This window comes from Triticum aestivum, chromosome 5A, assembly GCF_018294505.1.
Source record: "Triticum aestivum cultivar Chinese Spring chromosome 5A, IWGSC CS RefSeq v2.1, whole genome shotgun sequence".
Classification (NCBI taxonomy): Eukaryota; Viridiplantae; Streptophyta; class Magnoliopsida; order Poales; family Poaceae; genus Triticum; species Triticum aestivum.
In genome coordinates, this window is record NC_057806.1 from 521,249,448 (window position 1) to 521,273,801 (window position 24,354).

The following is a 24,354-nucleotide window of genomic DNA, read 5'->3' on the forward strand; positions in this document are numbered from 1 at the left end:
GCTTGTATCGGAATGAACAAGGGGGTTGTGCTTGCCTGGCACTTCTGAAGATATCATTGGGTCTTCGTCAGTGTCAACGATCACAGCGTCGGTACAACGTCTACCGAGAGGGGACAACCACCGGTAACAGAGAAGGAACACAATCAATGCAATGCACAGCATGATGCATGATAATGACATGGCAATATGTTGTTGATTGAGCTAATGCAACTAGCAACACAATTAAATGAAGTTGGTTTGAATACAAGATTCAAATTCAAACTCCATATATGATTAGTTAAATGCCATTTATTTGTTTTGTCCAAAACAGAGGACAAACATTGTTCAAACATGCATGAAAATGGTACAGATGAATTCCCTGGATGTTTTTGATAATTTTTCATATATAATTTATTTCATTTGGAGTTACGGTTGATTTACTATGAATTTTTGAAGTTTAGGCAATTTTTTGGAATTTTCTGAATTATTTTAAATCCAGAAAATGATTAACTGCGTCAGCATTGCATCATGCTGGCGTCAGCAGGTTAACAGGGCTGTCCAGGTCAAACCTGACGGCTGGGCCCCACTAGTCAGTCTCACAGTTTACTATTTTGGTTAACTAGACTAACTAAACAACACTGGGCCCACTGGTCAGTGACTAACTAAACTAACTTAATTAAGTTTAGCTCTAACTAACTAGGTTAGCCGGGCGAGGCCCGCATGTCAGTGACTCAAGGGTCAAATAGAGGTCAACCTCGGGTCAAAACCCGACGCTAACTGGGCTTTGACCCACTGCGGGGCCCGCTGTCAGTGACTAGGTGAGGTCCAGCTGGCGGGGATTAGCACTAATGACCCCGCCACGTCGGCTGTCACCGGAGTTGGCCGGCGGCGACCAAACCCGCGGCGGCAACGCGCCGGACTTGCGCTAAAGGTGATGGGGGCGGTGCCTAAGGGCATCGGGGCATAGCCCGGACTCGCCCGCATCCATGGAGGTAGGTGGGTGGCCGTGGGGGCGCCGGAGCTCGCTGGAACGGAGCTCGCGGAGGCGGCCGGAGCTCCGGTGATGATGGATTCCGGGCTAGAGAGCGTGGGAGGGGGAGGTACTGGTGGCTACGGGTTCGCAGAGACGCGCTGAGCACACTGGTGTGCTCGGACACGTGCTGCAGTGCCCATGGCCGCGTCTGCATCATCGCCGGCGGCAAGGAGCTGACGGCTTCGGTGGAAGATGCGGCTAGAGGACGGGAACGAGCTCAGGGAGGAGGGGGATAGATGCATCAGCTCACAGCGAGTTGAACGAAGGCCTCGGCGTGCTCGGGGAAGGGTTGGTGACGACGGGAGGTCGGTGGCGATCTCTAGCGGCAGAGGAGGAAGAAGACGATGGCAATGGCGATGCAGGCCGTCCGGGTTGGTTCCTTCGTCTTGGAGAAACGGCACGTGGATTCAGAGCTCGGGGGCACGACCGGAGGGCGAGGGGACGGCTGTGGCTGCGCGTACGCGAGACGGTGACCGGCGGTTGCTCTCGGATGGAGCTCGGGGAGGAGCTAGGGGGTGAGGGAGAGAGCAGAGAGTGAGGGAGAGGAGCGTGGGGTCTCCAGGGGGTGTTGTGGCGCTCGGAGCCGTCCCCAGCAATAGCAGCAACCAGGAGCTGGCCGAGCGCATGGGTGCGCGCCGCGGCCACACGCCCTCCTGCCTACTGGCAGGAGGTTAGGGGTGACTGGCGCGTGGGCCTCGTGGGCTGGCTGTCCACTGGGCCGGCCAGGTAAGTCCAGGTAGGCTTTTTTTGTTTTTGTTTTTGTTTTTCTATTTGTTTGCTGCTGTTTTAGCTTTAGTAAAAATAATAAACCATTTTGTAAAATGCTAGAATAATTTGTGGACACTCTCTAGATTATTCTAGTGGCCCACATTTAATTTCAGCATTATCTGAGCATTTAAATTATTTGTAGTATTGAAATGCCCAAAGTCAAATACAATATGAATTAATTCAAAAATCCAGGAATGACCTAGAAATATGTTCATCATTTTTGGCAGAGGTTTTCACCCTTATCAGAAATCATGAACATTTTCAAAGGGCATTTTTGGGTTCATTGAAAATGACTTTAGTTGAGCCTATTTGAAATCCATGTGGTGCTAGGGTTTGAACATCCCCATTTCAAGTTTCTGAGAAATTTAGACATGATGCAAGACAAGACTAGCTAACCCAGAGCAGACCAAAAGTAGGGATGTGACAGTGGTCGACCTAATCATGGAGGTTCTGGCCATTACTCCCGACTGGACGGTGCCCTACATTGCGTACATCCTCAGGAAAGAGCTCCCAAAGGATGAAGAAGAAGCTCGACAGATCGTCCGCCGATCTAAAGCTTTTACTGTGATAAGAGGGCAGTTGTTCAGAGAAAGTGTGACTGGAGTCGGTCAGAAGTGCATAACACCAGAAGAAGGTCGAATGATCCTCAATGTCATCCACTCAGGGACCTGTGGTCACCATGCGTCCTCTTGGGCCATCATGGCTAAAGCATACCGAGCTGGATTCTATTGGCCATGACCAAATGAGATGGCAAAAGATATAGTCGACAGATGTGAAGGCTGTCAATTTTACTCCGATATGTCTCACAAGCCAGCGTCAGCCCTAAAGACCATTCCCCTCGTCTGGCCCTTCGCTGTTTGGGGACTGGATATGGTTGGACCGCTGAGGACCGGCAAAAGCGGCTTCACTCACGTGCTCGTTGCAGTCGACAAGTTTACCAAATGGATCAAAGCCAAACCTATCAAGAACCTTGACGCTAGCACCGCTGTCAGTTTTATCAGAGAATTGACATTCAGATATGGAGTCCCGCACAGCATCATCATGGACAATGGGTCAAACTTCGATTCCGATGAGTTCAGAATTTTCTGCGCCTCTCAGGGCACTCGAGTCGACTATGCTTCTGTTGCTCACCCGCAGTCGAACGGACAAGCAGAAAGAGCCAATGGCCTAATTCTCAAAGGACTGAAGCCCCGACTGATGCATGATCTCAAACACGCAACAGGTGCTAGGGTTGATGAACTTTCGTCAGTTCTGTGGGGTTTAAGGACAACTCCTAATCGGTCGACCGGAAGAACTCCTTTCTTCTTAGTCTATGGAGCCGAAGCTGTTCTGCCAAGTGACTTGTTCCACAATGCACCCCGAGTTGAACTCTTCTCTGAAGCAGAAGCAGAGCAGGCCCGACAAGATTCAGTCGATCTCTTAGAGGAGGAAAAAGAGATGGCCTTGATCCGCTTGACCATTTATCAGCAAGATTTGCGTCGATTCCACACCAGGAATGTGAGGGGTCGGGCCTTTCAAGGAGACTTGGTTCTTCGAGTGGATCAGCAGAAACCACACAAGCTCGCTCCAACTTGGGAAGGCCCCTTCATCGTCACCAAAGTTCTCCACAACGAAGCATACCATCTTTACACTATCGAGCATCAGAAAGACGAGCCACGGGCTTGGAACGCGGAGCTGCTCCGCCCCTTTTATACTTAAACACTCGTTTGAATAAAATGTAATAAGGAACACCTTTTGTAATTCGTTTATCAAAGATAAGAGCTTACGGTTCTCTCATTCGATTGTGTTGTTCTTATTTACTCCTGAAATCCCCCAGTGGGTGGGCTTAGTTGCAAATCCGTTCCGCCTAAGTTCGAAAAAATCCTACCGAGTGGAGAGCAATCCTCCCACTCGAGGGCTTAGCTGCAGTCGAGCACTCGCCTAAGTTATCTCACTAAGAGGCTTAACGGCAGTCCAGCACTCGCCTAAGTTTGAAAAAAATCCTACCGAGTGGAGAGCAATCCTCCCACTCGGTGGCTTAGCTGCAGTCGAGCACTCGCCTAAGTTCTCTCAATAAGAGGCTTAACGGCGGTCCAGCACTCGCATAAGTTTGAAAAAAATCCTACCGAGTGGAGAGCAATCCTCCCACTCGGGGGCTTAGCTGCAGTCGAGCACTCGCCTAAGTTCTCTCAATAAGAGGCTTAACGGCAGTCCAACACTCGCCTAAGTTTGAAAAAATCATACCGAGTGGAGAGCAATCCTCCCACTTGGGGGCTTAGTTGCAGTCGAGCACTCGCCTAAGTTCTCTCACTAAGAGACTTAACGGCACTCCAGCACTCGCCTAAGTTTGAAAAAATCCTACCGAGTGGAGAGCAGTCCTCCCACTCGGGGGTTTCGCTGTAGTCGAGCACTCACCTAAGTTCTCTCACTAAGAGACTTAACGGCAGTCCAACACTCGCCTAAGTTTGAAAAATTCCTACCGAGTGGAGAGCAGTCCTCCCACTCGGGGGCTTAGCTGCAGTCGAGCACTCGCCTAAGTTCTCTCGCTAAAGGGCTTAACGGCAGTCTAGCACTCGCCTAAGTTTGAAAAAACCCTACCGAGTGGAGAGCAGTCCTACCACTCGGGGGCTTAGCTGCAGTCGAGCACTCGCCTAAGTTCTCTCACTAAGGGGCTTAACGGTAGTCCAACACTCGCCTAAGTTTGAAAAAACCCTACCGAGTGGAGAGCAGTCCTCCCACTCGGGGGCTTAGCTGCAGTCGAGCACTCGCCTAAGTTCTCTCACTAAGGGGCTTAACGGCAGTCCAGCACTCGCCTAAGTTTGAAAAAACCCTACCGAGTGGAGAGCAGTCCTCCCACTCCGAGGCTTAGCTGCAGTCGAGCACTCTCCTAAGTTCTCTCACTAAGAGGCTTAACGGTAGTCCAGAACTGGCCTAAGTTTGGAAAAATCCTACCGAGTGGAGAGCAATCCTCCCACTCAGGGGCTTAGCTGCAGTCCAGTACTCACCTAAGTTTAAGACCCATTCCTATCCGCAAGGACGACGAGGTGCAGGTCGACTGCAACCTTCTCCTTCGGAGCTGCGGCACAAATACAACGTCCGCTCCATCCTTATCCGCAAGGACGATGAGGTGCAGGTCGACTGCCACCTTCTCCTTTGGAGATGCGGCACAAATACAACGTCCGCTCCATCCCTATCCGCAAGGACAAAGAGGTGCAGCAAGCAAAGTCCATCCGAAGGTAAACACAAACACATTCAGAGATAAACCAAATTCAGATAAATACTAAAAGGTTCCAAGCAGCGAATCAAAGGTACTCGGGCACCAAGCCCGAAGGAGTTTAACGGTTACAGAAACCACTCGGCATTCCGAGGCAAATTTAAAGCATATCCAAGTTTCATAAGATTGTTCACTCGGCCAGAGGAGGGCTGGCAGGCTCCACGAACGAGTCCAGATCGATCCCATCAGCGATCCGAGTAGCGGTAGCAATGAAAGTCTCCATGAAGGACTGGAAGTCGTGCTTTTTGGTGTTAGCGACTTTGATCGCAGCTAGCTTGTCTTCATGAGCCTCCTTGCAACGGACTTGCACCAGGGACAGCGCCACATCAGCGCCACACCGGGCGGAGGATTTCTTCCATTCTTGCACTCGGTCAGGGATCTCGTTCAGTCGAGTCATCAGAGATTCCAGATCATTCTGAAGCGTCGCCCTCGGCCAAAGCGTCGAGTCGATTCGAGAGACAACCTCCTTCAGGCGTGCGAGGTAGCTTGTGGCACTGGCGATACGGGACTCCAGTCGGAGCACGTTCATCGCAGTTTCGTCGCAGACCGGGGAAGCGATAGGGTCCAGACCCGTCTCGACCCTTCCAGTTTCTTCGTCAAAGTCTTGACAAAGTTCTACAGCCAAAAGTCAGTTCAATCAACCGAGCTAAATCCGATGGCAAGCATCAACACAGTCGGATTAAAAGAAATACCTCCCAGCACGAGATAAAGCTTCTTGGCGAGGGTCCTCAGATAAGCTTCTGTGTTGTTCCTCTTGCGGACCGCAGACTCCAACTTTTCATTCAGGACGACCTTATCCTTCTTCAGGCTGGTCACTTCGCGGTTAGCTTCATTAAGACAAGATGTCAGTCTAGTCACCTCTCCTTCAAGTGTTCCGACTGAAGCAAGCTTCTTGTATGCGAGGACGGTTTTGTCTTGGGCTGCTTTTTGCGCGGCGGCGAGGTCCGAGTCCTTCTTGTCCAGAGCCAACTTCATTTTCTCTGCAAAAGAGATAATCGAATCAAAAAAGAGAACAAAGAGATATATTGAAGTTCAGTCGGCAATCAGTTACCTTCCATACCAGCGGCCTCGTCTTGAGATTTTTTTAGATTTTGCTGAGCCAATTCCAAGTCTAAGTTGAGTTGCCTCTACTTCTCTTCGACTTCAGCAAACTTGGAGATAAGAGTACAAGACTTCTGCAGGAGGCAAGAGACAGATCAATCGATAGGTTCGAAGGCAGTTCATTTTCGAGTGAATGAAACCTAAAGAAGTGGACAACAAGCTGTTCAGACCCCAGTCGACTGCTAGCAGTCGACCGTGGTCTCGGGGACTACACCCAGTGGGTGCACTTGGCGTGCCCCCACCGGTTCTGAGCCCACTCGACCAGCCCGCCGGAGTCGAGTGCAAGGAGAAAAAAAAGAGAGAGAAAGAACAATTGCACCGTCAAGAAAGAAGAACTCAGACCACAGTCGACTGCTAGCAGTCGACCGCGGTCTCGGGGACTACACCCAGTGGGTGCACTTGGGGTGCCCCCACCGGTTCTGATCCCACTCGCCTAGACCGAGTGGAAGAGCGAAACTACCAAAAATGACAGCAACACCCAGTGGGTGCTCTAATTCAACGCGAATAACAGGAGATTGTGCAGAAGAAGATTTTTCGAGAACAAAAACAGTCGGAAAGTCTACTCACCTGGACGTTGGCCCGAAGGGCGGCACTAGCATCGTAGGCAGCCTAACTGCTCTCGTGCACTATCTTCACCCGCTCCATCATCATATCAGCCTGTCGGATGGCTTCCGCAGCCGCTTCCGACTGGTTATCTGGGATGGGGTAGCTGGTGAAAAAATGTGCAGACGACCCAGGTGCGGCTGCTTGAGGCTCCGTGGTGTGGAGTTGGATAGTTGAAGGAACCACAGGCGCGGCCGACCGCGTGGGATGCCCACTCGGCAAGGGTGCAGTGAACGTCACAGTGGCCCTGCCCGCATCTTCAGCTTGACAGACGGGAGGCGTTGCAGTTGGTTCTTGCTGAGCCACCCTGCCAGCTGTTACCTTCTTGCTCTTCCTAGGCTTAGGAGCCACATCTTCGTCGTCGTTCGGAAGGTCAATGATGTTGGGTGGAGCTGCAAGACAGAACATTCGACCCCAAATGAACCACTCGACCCTAAAAGGATCAAGAATCGAAATCGCAAGAGTTCATACCTGGGTTAGAGGTTACCGCATCCTCCATTTCCTCGTCCTGGTACTGGTATGAAGAGGTCCCTGATGTAGCAGCACTGCAAAGGCCCGCATTCAATCGGTTACACCCAGTTAATCGAATCCACATAAAGGACAAGTCAGATGGTTACCCGGAGATAGTAGGAACAGTCACTTTGATCCGAGGCAAAGCTTTGGGTGGTTTGAAAGAGATGGCTTTCGGCACTTTCGGCGCTGGAAGCAGCGTGACCTTGGAGTGCTTTGGAAGCTTCTCAGTTGGCGTCGGGGAAGACGTCCTGGGGCGCTTCGAGGATTGCCCAATCGGCGCAGCCACCAAGTCCAGAGCGCGTGCCAGGTCATGAGTGTGCTTGGACCTCCTCTTCCTGCGAGGAGGCGAGTCGACTTGTTCCTCATCGGTCGACTCATTGCTCTCCTCGTCCTCCTCGGCTTCTGAATGCTCCTCGCCGCTCTCGGCCCCGCTCCCTTCTTCTTCAGCGCCAGGGTCCTGCACTCCGTTGGGCATCGAGTACATTTCAATGAGGGCCTGAAAGGATAACAATCAAAAGACATTCAGTCGACCACAAACGGGACATCACGTGGTGAATCGGAAAGATACATGATAAAACAAAAATATACCTGCTCCGGCTAGCGCGAGTTGTCGAATGGAATCACCCTCCTGGATCCCCGAGGGTTGTCTTTGTTGCCAGTGATTCCCCTCAACCAGTTCTCCAAGATATCCTTGCTAACCTCCTCCGGGTGGATCTGAGTGGTATCCTCGAGCCCAGAGTACATCCACATCGGATGATCGCGCGCTTGAAGAGGTTGGATGCGTCGACCGAGAAAGACCTCCAGTAGATCCATCCCGGTCACTCCGTCGCGGACAAGCTGGACGACCCGTTCAACTAGCTCCTTGACCTGCGCCTTCTCTTCTGGAACTACCTTCAAGGGAGTAGGCTTCTCCACTCAAGCCAAGGAAAAAGGAGGAAGTCCAGTCGACTGGCCAGGGGTTGGCTAATCCTTGCAGTAAAACCAAGTCGACTGCCAGCCCCGGACCGAGTCAGGAAGGATCATCGCTGGGAAAGTACTTTTGCTCCTCATCTGGATCCCCAGACCACCGCGCATCTGGATCACCCGCGTCCTCTCGTCACTCGACTTGGCCTTTTTGACCGACTAGGAATGACAAGTGAAGATGTGTTTGAAAAGCCCCCAGTGCGGTCGACAGCCCAAGAAGTTTTCGCACATGGACACGAAAGCGGCCAGATAGACTATGGTGTTCGGAGTGAAATGGTGGAGCTGAGCCCCAAAGAAGTTCAAAAAACCCCAGGAGAAAGGGTGGGAGGCAGTGAGAATCCACGATCTACGTGGGTTGCTAGGAGGACACACTCACCCTCTCTGGGCTGCGGCTCGGTTTCGTCCCCCGGGAGCCGGGCCGACTTGTGGGGGATCAATCCCCCTCCACCAGGTCGTCGAGGTTGTCCTGCGTGATTGCCAAGCGGATCCAGTCGCCCTGGATCCAGCCCGCCGGCAGGCCGGACCTTGACGAGGATCCGCCCCGGCTGGTCCGCTTGCCCTTTGCCTTCGCGGTCGCCTTCTTCGTGCGTTCCAGCGCGGTCATCTTATCCTTCCCCATGGTGGCGGATCGAGCTCGAGCGGAGGTCCGGTGATGAGGCGGAAGCGAGAGTGGCGGAGAGATCGGGAGAAAGAGAAGAGAGAATGGGAGCGTGCGGAGCAGAGGCCTGCCGAGACCTTTTATAAGGCCTTCCACCGAGTGGCTGACTGGTGGACCCAAGTGATCTAAACAAATCCCGCAACAGTCACGCGCGCAGTACGTGGCGAAAAAGGTGGCGCGGGGATCGAGGATACTTTCCTAATCCGTCCCGATAACCTCGGTTCCTCCCGTCTGGCGCACTTCCCAAAATTTGAATCCCGCGAGATCCGCGGAGAGCGGAACAACCTGTCAGACTGAAGACAAACACCCTCTACATCATCATTCGGAATTCCACCATGAAAGTTCACTCGACAACAACCAAGAATGGACCAAGGCGATTGAGAAAGGAGTCGACGTCATCTCCTCAACTCATTGTTTCAGGACAAGGCATATTCATAGCGCAAAGAGTGGGTCGGAAGTGGTCTCAACCCCTTCCTCACTCAAACCCTGATCCATTTGGGGGCTAATGATGAAGCTATGTACCTAGGGTAGAGTCATGGACCTGTCCAGCATACCCTCCCCAAGGACATCTTTACAAAGAATTAGAAGCAGTCAAAGAGAAATCATCATCCACTCGACCACAGAGATGCGCTCACTCGACCACCTTGAAGACACTCGACCACAAGAAGATGAGAAACCCTCCACTCTGCAACGGTTAGGACTTAAACCATAGCATTATGAGCATTTATGACATTTTACTGTAGATGTTACCAGTAACGCCTTTCCTTTATGAGCATTGAACCCTAAGTAACGGAGGGGAGCTGGGGTCCTGGCGCACTCTATATAAGCCACCCCCCTCCTCTGGGACAAGGGTTCACACTTTTTTGTAAACTCACACACACATATAATCCAGTCGATCGCCTCAGGGCACCGAGACGAAGGGCTGTTACTTCCTCCGAGAAGGGCTTGAACTCATAAAACTCGTGTGTACAACTACTCCATAGCTAGGATCTTGCCTCCTCATACCTACCCCCCATTCTACTGTCAGTCTTAGATCCACGACAATGACCCCTAAAAATGTATGAAGACATTGAAGTCAAAGGTGGCATGTGAAGACAGTCACATTGAAGACTATGACAAGAGAAGACATCGAGTGAAGACTATGGAGCGCGAAGACTTAGTTGTTTCGTTGTTCTTTTTCTTCTTTGTTGAGTCATAGGAACCACCGTACTATTAAGTGGGGTCCAAGTGAATCAGTCAGAATGACTGAAGTGATTCTTAACCAAAATCCTATGTCTTCGAGTGAAGAATATGACAACAAATCTTATTCAGAGTCGGATAAGTCAGCTTTGCTTGTAGCCCAAGTAAAGTTGCCGTGTGTGTTTGAAATCTGACCATTGGAACACGTGTCAGTTCCTTAGTGACTGTCGGTGTCAAAACCGGCGGATCTCGGGTAGGGGGTCCCGAACTGTGCGTCTAGGCCGGATGGTAACAGGAGGCAAGGGAAACAAAGTTTTACCCAGGTTCGGGCCCTCTTGATGGAGGTAAAACCCTACGTCCTGCTTGATTAATATTGATGATATGGGTAGCACAAGAGTAGATCTACCACGAGATCGGAGAGGCTAAACCCTAGAAGCTAGCTATGGTATGATTGTTGTTCTGTATGTTGTCCTACGGACTAAAACCCTCTGGTTTATATAGACACCGGAGAGGGTTAGGGTTACACAAAGTCGGTTACAATGGTAGGCGATCTACATATCCGTATCGCCCAGCTTGCCTTCCACGCCAAGGAAAGTCCCTTCCGGACACGGGACGAAGTCTTCAATCTTGTATCTTCATAGTCCAGGAGTCCGGCTGAAGGTATAGTCCGGCCATCCGGACACCCCCTAATCCAGGACTCCCTCACTAGCCCCTGAACGAGGCTTCAATGACGACGAGTCCGACGCGCAGTTTGTCTTCGGCATTGCAAGGCGGGTTCCTCCTCCAAGTACTTCATAGAAGATTTTGAACACACAGATAGTGTCCGGCTCTGCAAAATAAATTTCCACATATTTCCAGAGAGAGAATAATATTTACACAAATCTAATCTGCTGACGTATTCCATAGTGTGACATCACATCATGACCAAGCCTTTATTCGAATCGTTTTATTGTCCCACCTCGGCGTGTCATGCGAGGCGGTTTCCTTGGCACGTCTTGTTAAAGCAGAGATCGTGTCCCCTTATTCCGGGATTCTCATCAATACGGGCGTGGGTAACCCAACCGCGCCATTGATTACGGCGCTTGTAGATAAGCGAGTTTTACCAGGCTGGTGGGGACACGTAGTTGCGTCCACCCATATAAGGGGATAAGGATCCACCTTCTCACCTACGCCTTCTTCCTCCTTTGCCTATCCATTTTTGTGTACTCGAGCTCAAGCGCCCAAGTCCGCACTCCCCACCTCAACCTTCTCCAGCCATGCCCGGAGCGGGAGTCAAGTGGATGGTTTCCTCCGTCACGGAGGGACACATAAAAAAACTAAGGAAGGCCGGATACTTGTCTAACGACATCGCGTACCGGCTTCCCGAAGAGGGGCAGCTCCTCCCCACCCCAAGGCCCCATGAGAGGGTAGTGTTCCTTCCCCACTTCCTCCGTGGACTGGGCTTTCCTATCCACCCATTCGTCCGGGGACTCATGTTCTACTATGGCCTGGATTTCCATGATCTGGCCCCGAACTTCATCCTCAACATCTCGGTGTTTATCGTCGTGTGCGAGGCTTTCCTCCGCATCCGCCCCCATTTCGGCCTATGGCTCAAGACTTTCAATGTCAAGCCGAAGGTGGTGCACGACAACCAGGCGGAGTGCGGAGGCGCCATGGTGGGCAAGATGCACAACGTCTTATGGCTCGAGGGCTCCTTTGTGGAGACCCTCAAGGGGTGGCAATCAGGGTGGTTTTACATCACCGAGCTGCGCGACCCTGAGTGGGTCGCAGCCCCCGAGTTCCGGTCCGGACCCCCAACGCGGCTCACGTCCTGGAAAGAGACGGGCCTGTCGTGGGGCAGCAAAGAAGAGGTGACTGGACTGCAAACATGCATCCAAACCCTAGTGGACAAGCAGCTCAAGCTTGTCAACGTAGTCCAGGTTATGCTCATCCACCGGATCCTCCCATGTCAACAACGGGCCTTCAATCTGTGGGAGTTCAACCCGGCGCAACACCGAACTCTGAGCAGGCTCTTTGACACAACATACGAAGATGCCTGGAAGGTGCTTTTCAAGGGCGCCGAAGCTCCCGCATCCGCTACCGAGGATCGCGGATTCAGCACCCAGCGTCACGCTAGCGCGGTAATTTGTTTGTACCTTTTACAGGGTATTAGTTTTCCATAGTTTAACTCTATGTAGGATCTAAGCTCCCTTTCCTTTGACAGAATTGGCAGGCGAAGTCTGGATAGATCGACTGTCCGGCTCCTTTGCCCGAAGACCCAGCCAATGCCCCTTGGCGAAGCTACTGGTTCCGGCACCCTACGTGGTGCCGGAGAAGAAGGCCACGAAGAAGGCCACGGGGACTCGAAAAAGTGCCCGGCGCCAGGAGGCGTCGGGTTCATCATCCGACGGCTCCAAGGCGCATTCCTCCCGTGAAGACGAGGAGGAGGAAGAAGAGACATCTCCCCCTCCAGCGGGGGGAGAGAAGAAAAGGAAGGCCGCCCACACTAGGGAGGCCAAGGGGTCCAAGAAGGGGAAAACCCTTCCTCCGGACTACTCCACCAACCCTGACGACGGCGGAGAGGAGTGGTCGCTCAGGGCCAAGCCCTTGGCGAAATCGTAAGTATCCGGATACCAGAGTAATTCATAGTATTCCTTTATTGCACAGCTTTCCCTTATGTCGAATATGATTATGCAGCCCACCCAAAGACCGTCTCGACGCATCATCGAGCGGTTCACTGGACTCGTCGGATGTGAATTCGCTTCTGATGGCTTCCTCCCCCTCCCTACGGACGACGCCGAAGTATTGTCCCAGCAGGTTCCAAGCCAGGAGGAGGTGGTCCTGGAGGCGCCACAAGGCGACCTCCCGGACTCCAGGAGTAAAGGGGATAAACCCCCCCGGGGCTCCAAGTCCGGCGGGCGACCTCCTTCCAAGAGGAGCAAGCCCTCCGTGCCGGTGACCCCCGTCCAACGGGAGGCGCCGGACAGTCTATCGAAGGCGCTCAAAGGCGCCTCCATCGACGAGGAGCACCGCACCATTATGAGTGTGGTGGTCCAGAAGGTTCAGTCCGCCAAGAACGAACTGACTGAATCTTGTGCTAGCCTTTTAACAGGCTTTGAGGTAAGTAAAAAATGTGTAAATAATATTACCGCATAGACAGTAGCCCCTGATGCTCTGTTTGGCGTTCGGGAAGAAAAACCGAATAGAGGATCAAATAAAATTCGCAGGAGTCTAACAAAAAGGAGTCAACATGCATATGCAGGCTTCTTTGCTGGCGTCCGCCGCACTGACTGCGGAAATGGACACGCTAAAGCAGAACCTCGAGCAGTCCGAGCAAGAGCTCGGGCGTGCCAAGAAGCAGCTCGAGGACGAGGAAGGTAAGAAATACCTTGTTTAAATATATATATATATATATATATATATATATATATATATATATAAGTGCAATTGCAAAAAATGACAGGATTATCGTGGCTATTGTAGGGGCCACGTCTGAGGTGGCGACCCTTAAGCAAGCGCTGCTCGAGGCCGAGAAGAGGGTGGCCACGGAGCGCACCGAGCAGGAGAAGTATGAGGCCGAGGTTGGCAAGGTGCGGCAAGAGCTCCAGGCTCTCATGGAAAAACATGAGAGTTTGGAGTTTGACTCAAAGACGCGAGCGTCCGAGGTCGCGATGGCTATTGAAAATGCCAAGTCTGCCAAGGCCGAATCCCAGAAGACCCTCCAGGAGTTGGATGAGGTGAAAAAGATAGCGGCGGGTAAGGCATTCTTTATGCAAAGCAAACACATAAACATGAGTTACTTGTTACTTACCTGAATCCGGAGCTCTCTAGGAGCGTTCGTAGATCTTCCCCGTAGCGTGTCCGATGCCGCCGCATTCTATCGAGCTGAGGAGGGCAGCTCGACAGAGAAGGTGTTCTGGTCTCAGTATGCTGAGGCCGGACACCCCGTGCCCCTGAGCGACCAGCTGAAGCAACTGGTCGAGCTCCACAAGGCGGCCAAACAGGCCATGAAGGGCCTCATAGTTCGGCTGTGGCCTGGAGAGGCTCTGCCTGGGAGCTACTTCGGGCTGGTGCAGCGGCTGGTGGGGGCCTGTTCAAGGCTCGAAGTCATCAAGCACTCCATCTGCATTGAAGGTGCCCGTAGGGCCCTTGCCCGTGCTAAGGTGCACTGGGGTAAGCTGGATGCTGAGAAGTTTGTGAAGGACGGGCCACCGCCGGGGAAAGAGCATCGCAAGCCCGAGAATCATTATAAGGATGTTCTGAAGGGTGTCCGCCTTATGGCGGATGAATGTTCCAGGGATGTAATTTTTGAGTAAAACTCTCTCGTTTTGTCCTGTGCGCTGAAAACTTGTTCATATGCGCTAAGCAATGTTGTTGGAATTTAAAATATTACCTTCTGTGCAACTGTTTATCAATTCTGTGAGATGGCGAGTCGTCGGCTTCTGCCCCCGTGCCGCTAGTGCTGGGGTGTTCGGAGATAAACCTGAGTGCTCTTTTTCCCATGTTTGGGTCCTTCGAGGGAGGTGCTCAGCACAACGAACAAGGCAATCGGACTATAATGCTTGAACACTCTCACTTAGCCATAGAATTCTATAATTTTAAATTTTGGCGAAGCCCCTGGTATTCAGAAGACCGAGTTTGGGGCGCTATCCACGCCTTGGCCGGACAGAGCCGACTCCTCGCTCTAAGCGGCATAAGTCTTTAGGGACTCGAAAAACCTCTCGAACAGCGACCAGCTCTCGCTTCATCATGACAGTCAGTTTTAGCTTTCTCTACTGAGGTGCTCGACCCAGCTCAACTGGGGCACAATCGCAGTAGTTCTCCTAGTGCTACCTTAGCCGATATAGCGGAACGTAAGGCACCAAAACATAGGAGCCGGGCAAACCCAACTATTGACCCAAGACATGATTCGGAGCCGATGCATATAATGCTATAAGTTCGGGGTGCTGCACTTGTTAAAGTGTTCGGACTTCTCACACCGTATTGAGGCATACTAAAGCCCCTGGCGTATTTTGGCCGTACCAAAGTGTACGGGTGCAACATGTCGTTAAGGAACATATATTTGTAAAAAAAAGTGATGCAAAAATAGACAGAAGCTATGCACTGTTTATTAAAAAGGGCTGCGATCAAAGCAGAATGATACAAATAATGCGATAAGCAAAAGGTTGGACTATTTAACATGTCCGCTCCAGGGGCAAGCTGCGAAATGGTATGCGAAACAGGTATATTGCTCGTGATAGAGACCACCTAGGAGTTCCGTAATGCGGCATGGCTTGTCTGCTTCCCTGATTCTTGCATCGTTTGTGCGGCAATTGAACTGCCGAACAGGCCTTCCGAAGAATGGAGTCCTGAAAGTAATAGAAAATTAAAAAATCGGCAGCCCCTGCTTGATTAATATTGATGATAGGGGTAGCACAAGAGTAGATCTACCACGAGATCAGAGAGGCTAAACCCTAGAAGCTAGCCTATGGTATGATTGTTGTTTTGTATGTTGTCCTACGGACTAAAACCCTCCGGTTTATATAGACATCGGAGAGGGTTAGGGTTACACAAAGTTGGTTACAATGGTAGGAGATCTACATATCTGTATCGCCAAGCTTGCCTTCCACGCCAAGGAAAGTCCCTTCCGGACACGGGACGAAGTCTTCAATCTTGTATCTTCATAGTCCAAGAGTCCGGCTGAAGGTATAGTCCGGCCATCCGGACACCCCCTAATCCAGGACTCCCTTAGTGACCCAGGGTCATTTTGGACAAATCAGGTCGGGTTGCCTAGTGGCTATAAATAGCCCACACCCTACAACCATAAATGGTTGGCTGCTCAGAGTTAGTGCACGGCTTTTGTCGTTTGAGAGCAACCCACCTTGAAGCCTTTGAGAGAGAATTCCTTGCGAGGATAAAGCCCTAAACACCGAGAGCCAAAGAGTGTTAGGCATCACTTAAGTCTTCCTGTCTGTGTGATCTGAAGACTTTTTACACTTGAGGACTGTGAATCCTCCAGTCGGTTAAGCGTCGCGTTCTGAGCATCCAAGAGTCATTGTGGATCGCCGGTGAACGAAGTCTGTGAAGGTTTGGAAGTCTACCTTGAAGACTTACCAGAGTGATTGGGCGAGGACTGGGTGTCCTTAGCTCAAGGGGAATAAGGTGAAGACGCGGTCTTCTGAGTTGAATCTCAGCCTCCCTAACCAGACGTACAGTTGTCACAGCAACTGGAACTGGTCCAACAAATCATTGTCTTCAACGAGTCACTGGTTTCATCCTTCCCATTCCTTTACTTACTGTTGGCTCTAGTGAAGTCATTGTATGATTGCATTGTCTTTTGTCTTCATTGAGTGACCGCTTGTTCTGATTGGCTTCACACTATCTTCCTACCTGATCTATACTACCTAGCTGCTAGTAGTCGTTGTGCTTTCACTTTATTGAATACTTGACTATGGCATGCTTAGTGTAGTCTACCTTCCGCTGCATGATAATAGGTTTATTTCTCTTGTTTGTCTTCGAAACTTCCATGTTTTGAAGACTTCCATAAAAATTGCCTATTCACCCCCCCTCTAGTCGATCACTAGCACTTTCAGTTCTTCCTCCCGCCCTCATGGCTCCGAAAAAGGCGATTGGGAGAGATGTTCAGTATCCCATGCCCAGCTGACCAAGCTCCAGGTGCAAGGCTACCGTCCCCCTGCGGATCTAGTCCCGGTGCCATCGCGATTAACTTCTTTTACGGGTGAAGCCCTGGCGGAAATTTTCCGAATCCTTCAGAAGGGGAGCGAGTGTGCTTCGTTTCCTTTCTCTTGAGAGGCGTTGGATTTCCAATCCATCCTTTCCTCTGGAGTCTCCTGGAGTATTATGGCCTCCAACTGCACAATCTCACGCCAGGCTTCGTCGCCCTCTGCGAACTGTTCCTAGGATGCTAGGCCCATTTCGAGCTATGGAGGAAGCTTTTCCGCCTCCTCCCTCGCTCCCAAAAGGGATCCATATTCAAGGTGGGCGGCGCCGAGGTATGGCGCATAGCCGAGACAGGATACCTGTCCGGTACTCCGAAGAAGGCATCCGAAGAGTGGCGCATAATTTTATAACTCATAGGTATGTCATTTAAAATAATGTTTGTATAATAAAAAAATATTCATATTTTAGAAAATAAAATGTTGATATGAATATTCAATAGTGTTAATACGTAAGTTATGAAAAATAATAATATAGGTCACACGTGAATTATACAGAAGTTGATGGTCATAAATATTTAGTAGATGTTTGTATTCAATATTTTGTATAATTTAAATATGAGCCACGAGTGTACAAAAATGTTCGTATTCATTAAAGATTTTGAATGCTTTTATTTACTAACCATAATTTTTTGTGTATACTACTTATAGCTTAGTAATATTTGAACATTATTTTATTACTTACTACATGTATTTTGCAAATATCTCAAAAACAATTACCACATACAAAATAAGCCGCACTAACTGCAGTCCATGCCCAGTGAGCGTCGTTGCTATAAGATATTTAGGCTAGCTATCCAATATATCCGAGGAAAATGTTGGGGCTGCAGTGGCTAGTACCTTCAGTGTGCACGCTGCAGTTCTCATGTTTAGACATAGCAGGACTAATTTTTATGATTATTTACATTTTGTACTACTGACTGGGGGACCCAGCTTGCTGGGGCTTTCTTGTGGAAAAAAAATTCCAAGGGTATTTTCGCAAATTAACAAGGCACACGCCCTGCATCTTGCGCCCTGACAATGGACCCATGTCACCCTGTCACGCCTAGTCAGTCCTATGGGCGTATTCAATTGCATTTTGCAGTGTATTTGCACAAGGGAACCAAGTTATTGCACCGGTTTAATGCACACCACAAGTTTTAGTACTAAAGAGATTTTTCGCGCCAAGTTCAAGCACCGGTGATGTAATTTGCTCTAATTGAAAATGCGCGATAGCTTTTACTGCTGGTACTGGTAGCTAACCGTTTCAACTGAGTACGTAGCCTCTGCACCACCGCCTGGATCGTTCCTCGCACAGCTCCCTCTTCTTCTTGCGCAACGATCAGCGGCAGTTTTCCCTGGGCGCGCATGAACACTCGTGCGCCAACTCCCACATGCCACGTGTCCGGGCCAACCTTGAGAAAACCGTATCCTCGAAAAGAAAAACTTGGGAAAACCCTGAGGTTGAATCAGCAATGGGGAGCAGGAATAAGCACAACCACTGAGCCGCACTTGAGAGCTAGCCACTGGCTGGCGCAGAGGAGGCATGCATAAATCTGTATAGAAAGTTGGAGAAGGCGGCGGGGTCGAGGACGAGGAAACGTGTTGCTCGTGCCTCCCCGGCACACGAGGTGCCCCGGTCGCTCACCATGCGGAACGTCTTCGCCGCCAACGGCACGGCGGCGCCCGGACTCCCCGCTCGTACCGTGATGCACGTACGCATCCGGCTTTCAGTGTCAGCTTGGGACACGCTAGTTAAAGCTGCCCACCCTTCGATTCTAACTCAGCAAAGACTTCCATATATCATCCTCAGCTTGCTCTCGGCTTCCACTCACCCGAAAATGCTGTACAAACCATGGGCTTCGCTCAATTGGTCCAAACTGGTGCCCATGGTGAGACTGATAACATTATCCGTTGGATTGTCTGCATAACCCCTGCCCTGACTGATTTATCCTAGTGACGCATGTGCGACAATCCTCACTCTGCATAGCGCCGTCCGTATGATTAACCGTATTATTTCAAATATATCAACTTACGATTTTTTCTAGTATTCATGCATATTATTATGTTGATATCAATTAGATCATCGTTTCTCAAATATTCATACCGTAGAAAATCACATGATGAAACATGTCAGGTAGCATTCAATATCAAAAATTCAGTTTTTATCATTTACCTACTTGAGGACGAGTAGGAATTAAGTTTTGGGATGCTGATACGTCTCCAACGTATCTATAATTTTTGATTGTTTCATGCTATTATATTATTAATCTTGTATGCTTTATATGCCATTTTATATCATTTTTGGGAACTAACCTATTAACTTAGTTCCTAGTGCCAGTTGTTTTCTGTTTGTATTTTTTTTACAAAAAAATCCATACCAAATGGAGTCCAAACACAATGAAACTTTTTGATGGTTTTTTTTGGACCAAAAGAGACACAGGAAGCTCCGTGAGAAGTCCAGAAGCCAGACGAGGAGGCGACAAGGCAGGGGCGCGCTGTGCGCCCTGCCCCTTATGGGCCCCCTTAGCTCCGATTGATCTAATTCTTGACCTGTAAATTCACATATATTCAGAAACCCTCAGAGTGAGATCCGAAACAATTATTCCACTGCCGCAAGTTTGTTCTTCCGTGATCCTATCTGGAGGCCTTTTTCGATACTTTACATGGGGGGAATCGATCATGGAGGGACTCTAGGCCAACCTTGCTGCCCTTCGATGATACATGAGTAGTTCCTCACATGACCTAGGGGTCCGTCGTAGTAGCTAGATCTCTCTCTCTCTCTCTCTCTCTCTCTCTCTCTCTCTCTCTCTCTCCAATACATGCTTTCTTCGGAGATCAATATGATGTAATCCCTTTTTGTGGTGTATTTGTTGGGATCTGATGAATTGTGGTTTTATGATATGGATATTCATTGAAAGTAATTAATTCTTCTCTAAACTTTATTATGTGTGATTATTTATAGCTACGTAATGCTTTTCAATCTATGAGTTTTCTTTGGGCAAGTTAAAGATTAGATCTTCAGTGGAAGTGGTGCATAATAGTAGGTTTAGTCTTGCGGTGTCCTCACCTAGTGACGGAAGGGGTAGTGAGGCACGTATTTGTATTCTTGCTACTAAGGGTAAAATGATGGGGTTCGATCATATTGATTGGTCTTATTTTGTCTACATTATGTCTCATGGTTAAATCATTACTCTGTTTGTTATTGAACTTAATATCTAGAGAGGCAAGCATAGAAGCGCTCTCGAAATGGAGTAATAACAGTAGATGCAGATGGATGCTGGTCTATTTGTCACAAACGTAATGTCTATATATTGATCATGTCATAAATATCATCATAACTATGTGTTTTTCTATCAATTGCCAACAGTAATTTGTCTACCCACCTTGTTATTATGCTTATGGGAGAGATGCCTCTAGTGATGCTATGGCCCCCGGGTTCCAATTCACTTTATTTTACTAAAACCTTAAAAATACATTGCTGCAATTTATTATCTTTTATTTTACTTTTATATTATCCATCTATCACTACCAGATTTAATCCTTGTAACCGGCAAGAACGAGGGAACTGTCAACCCCCTTGCCTTCGTTGGGTACAAGTATTTGCTTTGTGGGTGTAGGTACCGTTTATCTGTTTTTCGTGAAGGCTCCTATTGGTTCGATAAAATCTGATTCTTAACCGAGGAAAATACTTCGCTACTATGCTACATCATCCTTCCCCTTCATGGAAATCCCGATGAACTAAACGGATGCGATAGCTCGCCGCTACCTCTGCATAACACGGCGTCGCTCTCACGGAAAGAAATGGCAGGAGCTCTCGATCGGTTCGGTTCACCATGACGGACACATCAAGTTTTTTTTTCATCATATATACATATATAGGATGCATGAGCGGAGCGGTGGCTCACAGATCCGACATGGTGAGCAGCTCCTCGAGGTAGTCGGCTCCAAGGTCCTCCAGCTCCAGCACGCACGCTGACAATGACGATGCAGCATCGGCCCCCGCTGCCGCTGTTGTCGTGCCCGTCTTCCTCTTGTTCTTGGGATTTCTCTTCCGGATGCAGTGGCGGCGCTTCAGCGCGAGCGCAGGCGAGTCCCCCGCGGCGGCGGCCCCGCCGATGCCGAGCGCGCGCAGCGACTCCTGCACAAGCTTGACCGGGAAGTTGAGCACGGCGGCCGGGCCGCGCACGGAGAAAGCGGCCTGGTCGTAGGCGAGCGCGGCGGCATGCGGAGTGTCGAACGTGCCAAGCCAAACACGGGCGCCGTTGCGGGTGGAGTCCCGGATCTCGGCGGCGTACTTGCCCCACGGCCGCTTCCGCACCCCGATGAACGGCGACTCCGGCGCACTGCATGAACCACTGGAGCACCCCTGGAGTCCCAGCGGCGGCCACGCGACAGGAGTCGCCATGAACTCGCTGCCTCCACTGTGGTCGCCGCCCGCGTCTCCTGCAGAGGCGGGAGGTGAGCCGTCGTCCTTGCGGGTGATGGAGGTAGCTTCCATGAGGAACGACAACCGCTGGTGGTCGACCTCCATGTCAGCACGAGCTCGAGCTTGCGCACGCTGATGATGTGTGTACTGTGGTGTGCCGGAGGAGAAAGAAATAGAGTAGCCGTGGTGGTAGGAGTGTTCACCTGTAGGTAGCTCCATGTATAATTAAGCTAATCCTAAGCCTTGTGGACGAGGCAGAGATAATCCAGAGTTTTTTTTTTTTGCATCGAAGATAATCCAGAGTTAAGACAGCAGCATATACGTCGAGTCTACGAGACAATCCGTATATACAGTATATCTCTCTATATATATACCCAGCGTTCAGCGAACAAACGCAGCTACACGGGGCAGACAAGCTTTGACTTGTAATGACACAACTGTAATCTATAGATCAACTTGTCCATCCATCAGCTACAGCTACACGGGCCTCGCATTGCATGCAGGACCGATCTAGTATGGACGAATAGGATTGCACAGATGCGAATGACGTAGGGCGGCTGGATACGACAACGCACCCGGGCGTCATCTGGTCAGTATCTTTTCCTAATACGTGTATACACAGTAGGTACGTATATACGTAAGTAGTAGTATGCAATCTAACCCAAATTAGCAGGCTGGCTCCTGAAGCTAGCACATGAGGCGCATATGGAGGGTGCATGCATCTACGCTTAACGTACGGCGCCATGCATGTGCACATATGCATGGAGTGGATGAAAATTAAAAGGTGATTTGGAAAGAAAACCCGCCCAGATTGGCGAACGGCGAAGCCATTGGTGCAAGCACACACCCTGAGCTATCATTACTGCTGCTGCATCTTTCATGCATGAGCCCATGGGATGCAGACAGAGACGACAGAGATAAACAAGTTTCCGTGTCGCCTCATATATCAACAAACCAAGCTTACATTAATAGTAGCTGGTGCCTGTACAGGTGTGCATACAATGAACCGGTACATAGGCTCACATAGTTTACGCTTTCTATTTATAATTCTTTCTCGTACGATTCCTAGCAACGACGCTTTCTATACACTCTTTCTCGTACGATTCCTAGCAGGTAGTGGTCGCCAGCTGATAAAGTAACACAACTGGCGTTATCTTCTTAATCTTAACTCTTGCATTGGGACTCACTAAACAATTTGCATCTACAATGATATCCAGCAGCTTATATTTGGCTGTACGCGTCTTCGACATACAAATGCGAAAAGAAGCCGAACTCTTTCGTGCATGGTTCTATATATATACTCTTCATAGATGACAAAGAAATTAATAAAAACTTTCATTGGCGGTGGTTGTTGTTCTAGTGTGATAGTCCTATGTGGCCTTAGCACGACGATTTGTTGACTGTCTATTACAACAAGTTTTGTTTGGCGGCACGTCTTCGCCTTGCTTCAGTATTTTTAGTCTTTGCTAGGGATCTACGGATTTGAATTTAATTTTCTATTATTTCTGGTATTCGTTGTCTGTCATGATTGAATACGAATAGATCAAAAACTTTCTTTTTAAACAAGGACTTCCATGAGAGAGAGAGAGAATCTAGCGGTCATTATGAGTATATCTCGTTCTATTTTATTTCCAATTAAGGGGGCTGGCACGATTGAGCTAGCTATTAGACCCAGTATCACTTGCAAACACTTGCTGTCTCGCCGCTCAAGGTTTAATTCCCTGCATTGATCTAATATTGTGCATGTATATTCTACAGTCATATATCATTGACTAATTCACAGTGTCAAGCAAAGCCTACCATTGATGCTGAAAGAATCAACTAATAACAAAGAAAAAAGGAAAACCATAGGCCATCCAAAATGGGTCTGTCCCCGTGGCACAATCTCGGCAATCCTACCGCTAACCTTATGACAAAACCTAATCAAACCGAAAAATGCCACTCCTAGACAGAGCCTTCAATGATGCATCATATGCAGGGACGGAGCTAGGAATTTTATTTTGTGTGTGGGGAGGCATATATAAGAATTTAGTGGCTACATTCATTCATTCCACATACTACTTAGGGGCAGTTTGAGGATTTTTTTTTACAACACGGAGGGAGCCATGGCCCAAGCTCGCCTCCTGCTAGCTCCGTCCCTGGTCATACATACGATGATGTTGATGACTTTGACTAAAGTTTGAATAGAGGATTTTCATCCCTGAAGTCAAGCTTTGACGCAATAGCTTCAACAAGGGCACGACGTCACAAGCCCACATTGCCTGATATAGCCTTGAAAGGAAGATTATGTGTTTTCATCTGGAGTACACACATTCTTGTCGTCGAATCATCCGTCATTGTCATCATTCTCTCTGTTGGGAATTAGCACACAAATGCACTTGTGGTTAACTGATAACTGCAGTGAAAAGAAAGTAATCTCAGCACCACATCATGTACTAACTCAAGGATCGTTGGTTAGCACGGAAGAAAACATATGCAGCAACATGTATGGAGGCAGAAAATGTTAAGCAGCGGGCAAGACACTCGTCAGCCTAGTGTCTTGTGGTAGGAGTAAGTTTCTGGACAGCACCAAGCATCAACAAAGAGACACCAAATTTACGTGGAAAACCCCTCAACTTGTGGGAAAAAACCACGGGCTGAAGCCACCCAAATCCTCTTCCACTATTATCAAATGTGGGATACAACAAGTTCTTCTCTAGACAGCACTAGAGGATCTCATACATCAAGATTTCTGAATCTTGGATGAACACAACAAGATTTGGGGCTCAAGAACTAGAGATTGGAACAATCTCACCAAAGATGGTGGAACCGAAGCTTGAAGGAGGCAAGGTAGTGGATCTGGACCATCACAACCTTGGGGAGGAGCTCCTTTTGATTCTTCCTTCAGTCTTCCTCTTCTTCCCTTGCTCTCTTGATTCTCTCTCTTCTTCTCTCTTGGAGGATGAACTAACTTTCGTCACTCTTGGTGGTGGCTGCTGGATGGAGGGTAAAGCATCCCCATCCACTCATGTGCAAGTCCAAAATGGCCCTAGGTCATAACCCTAATGGGTAGTGGGCTTCTGCACCTCTTTGGGCTGCCTAAAAAGGCCTCAAATTGCCATCTCCTCACAGCCCACATGAGGAGAATATCCCAACAAATCTCCCCCTCCGACTCATGAGGGGGGCATCGCCATGCCCGCTACCTTGCAACATACTTGTAGC

At 49.5% G+C, this 24,354-nt stretch overlaps 1 protein-coding gene across 1 annotated transcript; it reads right to left on the bottom strand.

Annotated features, from left to right (window-relative positions):
- Positions 1 to 20,477: 20,477 nt before the first annotated feature.
- On the bottom strand, positions 20,478 to 21,372 carry LOC123107457 (ethylene-responsive transcription factor ERF094-like). Its single transcript, XM_044529442.1, has one exon. It carries the CDS (start codon positions 21,370 to 21,372, stop codon positions 20,629 to 20,631), a length of 744 nt encoding a protein of 247 aa, XP_044385377.1. The 3' UTR covers positions 20,478 to 20,628.
- Positions 21,373 to 24,354: the final 2,982 nt, after the last annotated feature.

Excerpts from the sequence above, each read along its gene's own strand:
- LOC123107457 (XM_044529442.1), bottom strand. The coding sequence starts at position 21,372 with ATGGAGCTACCTACAGGTGAACACTCCTACCACCACGGCTACTCTATT.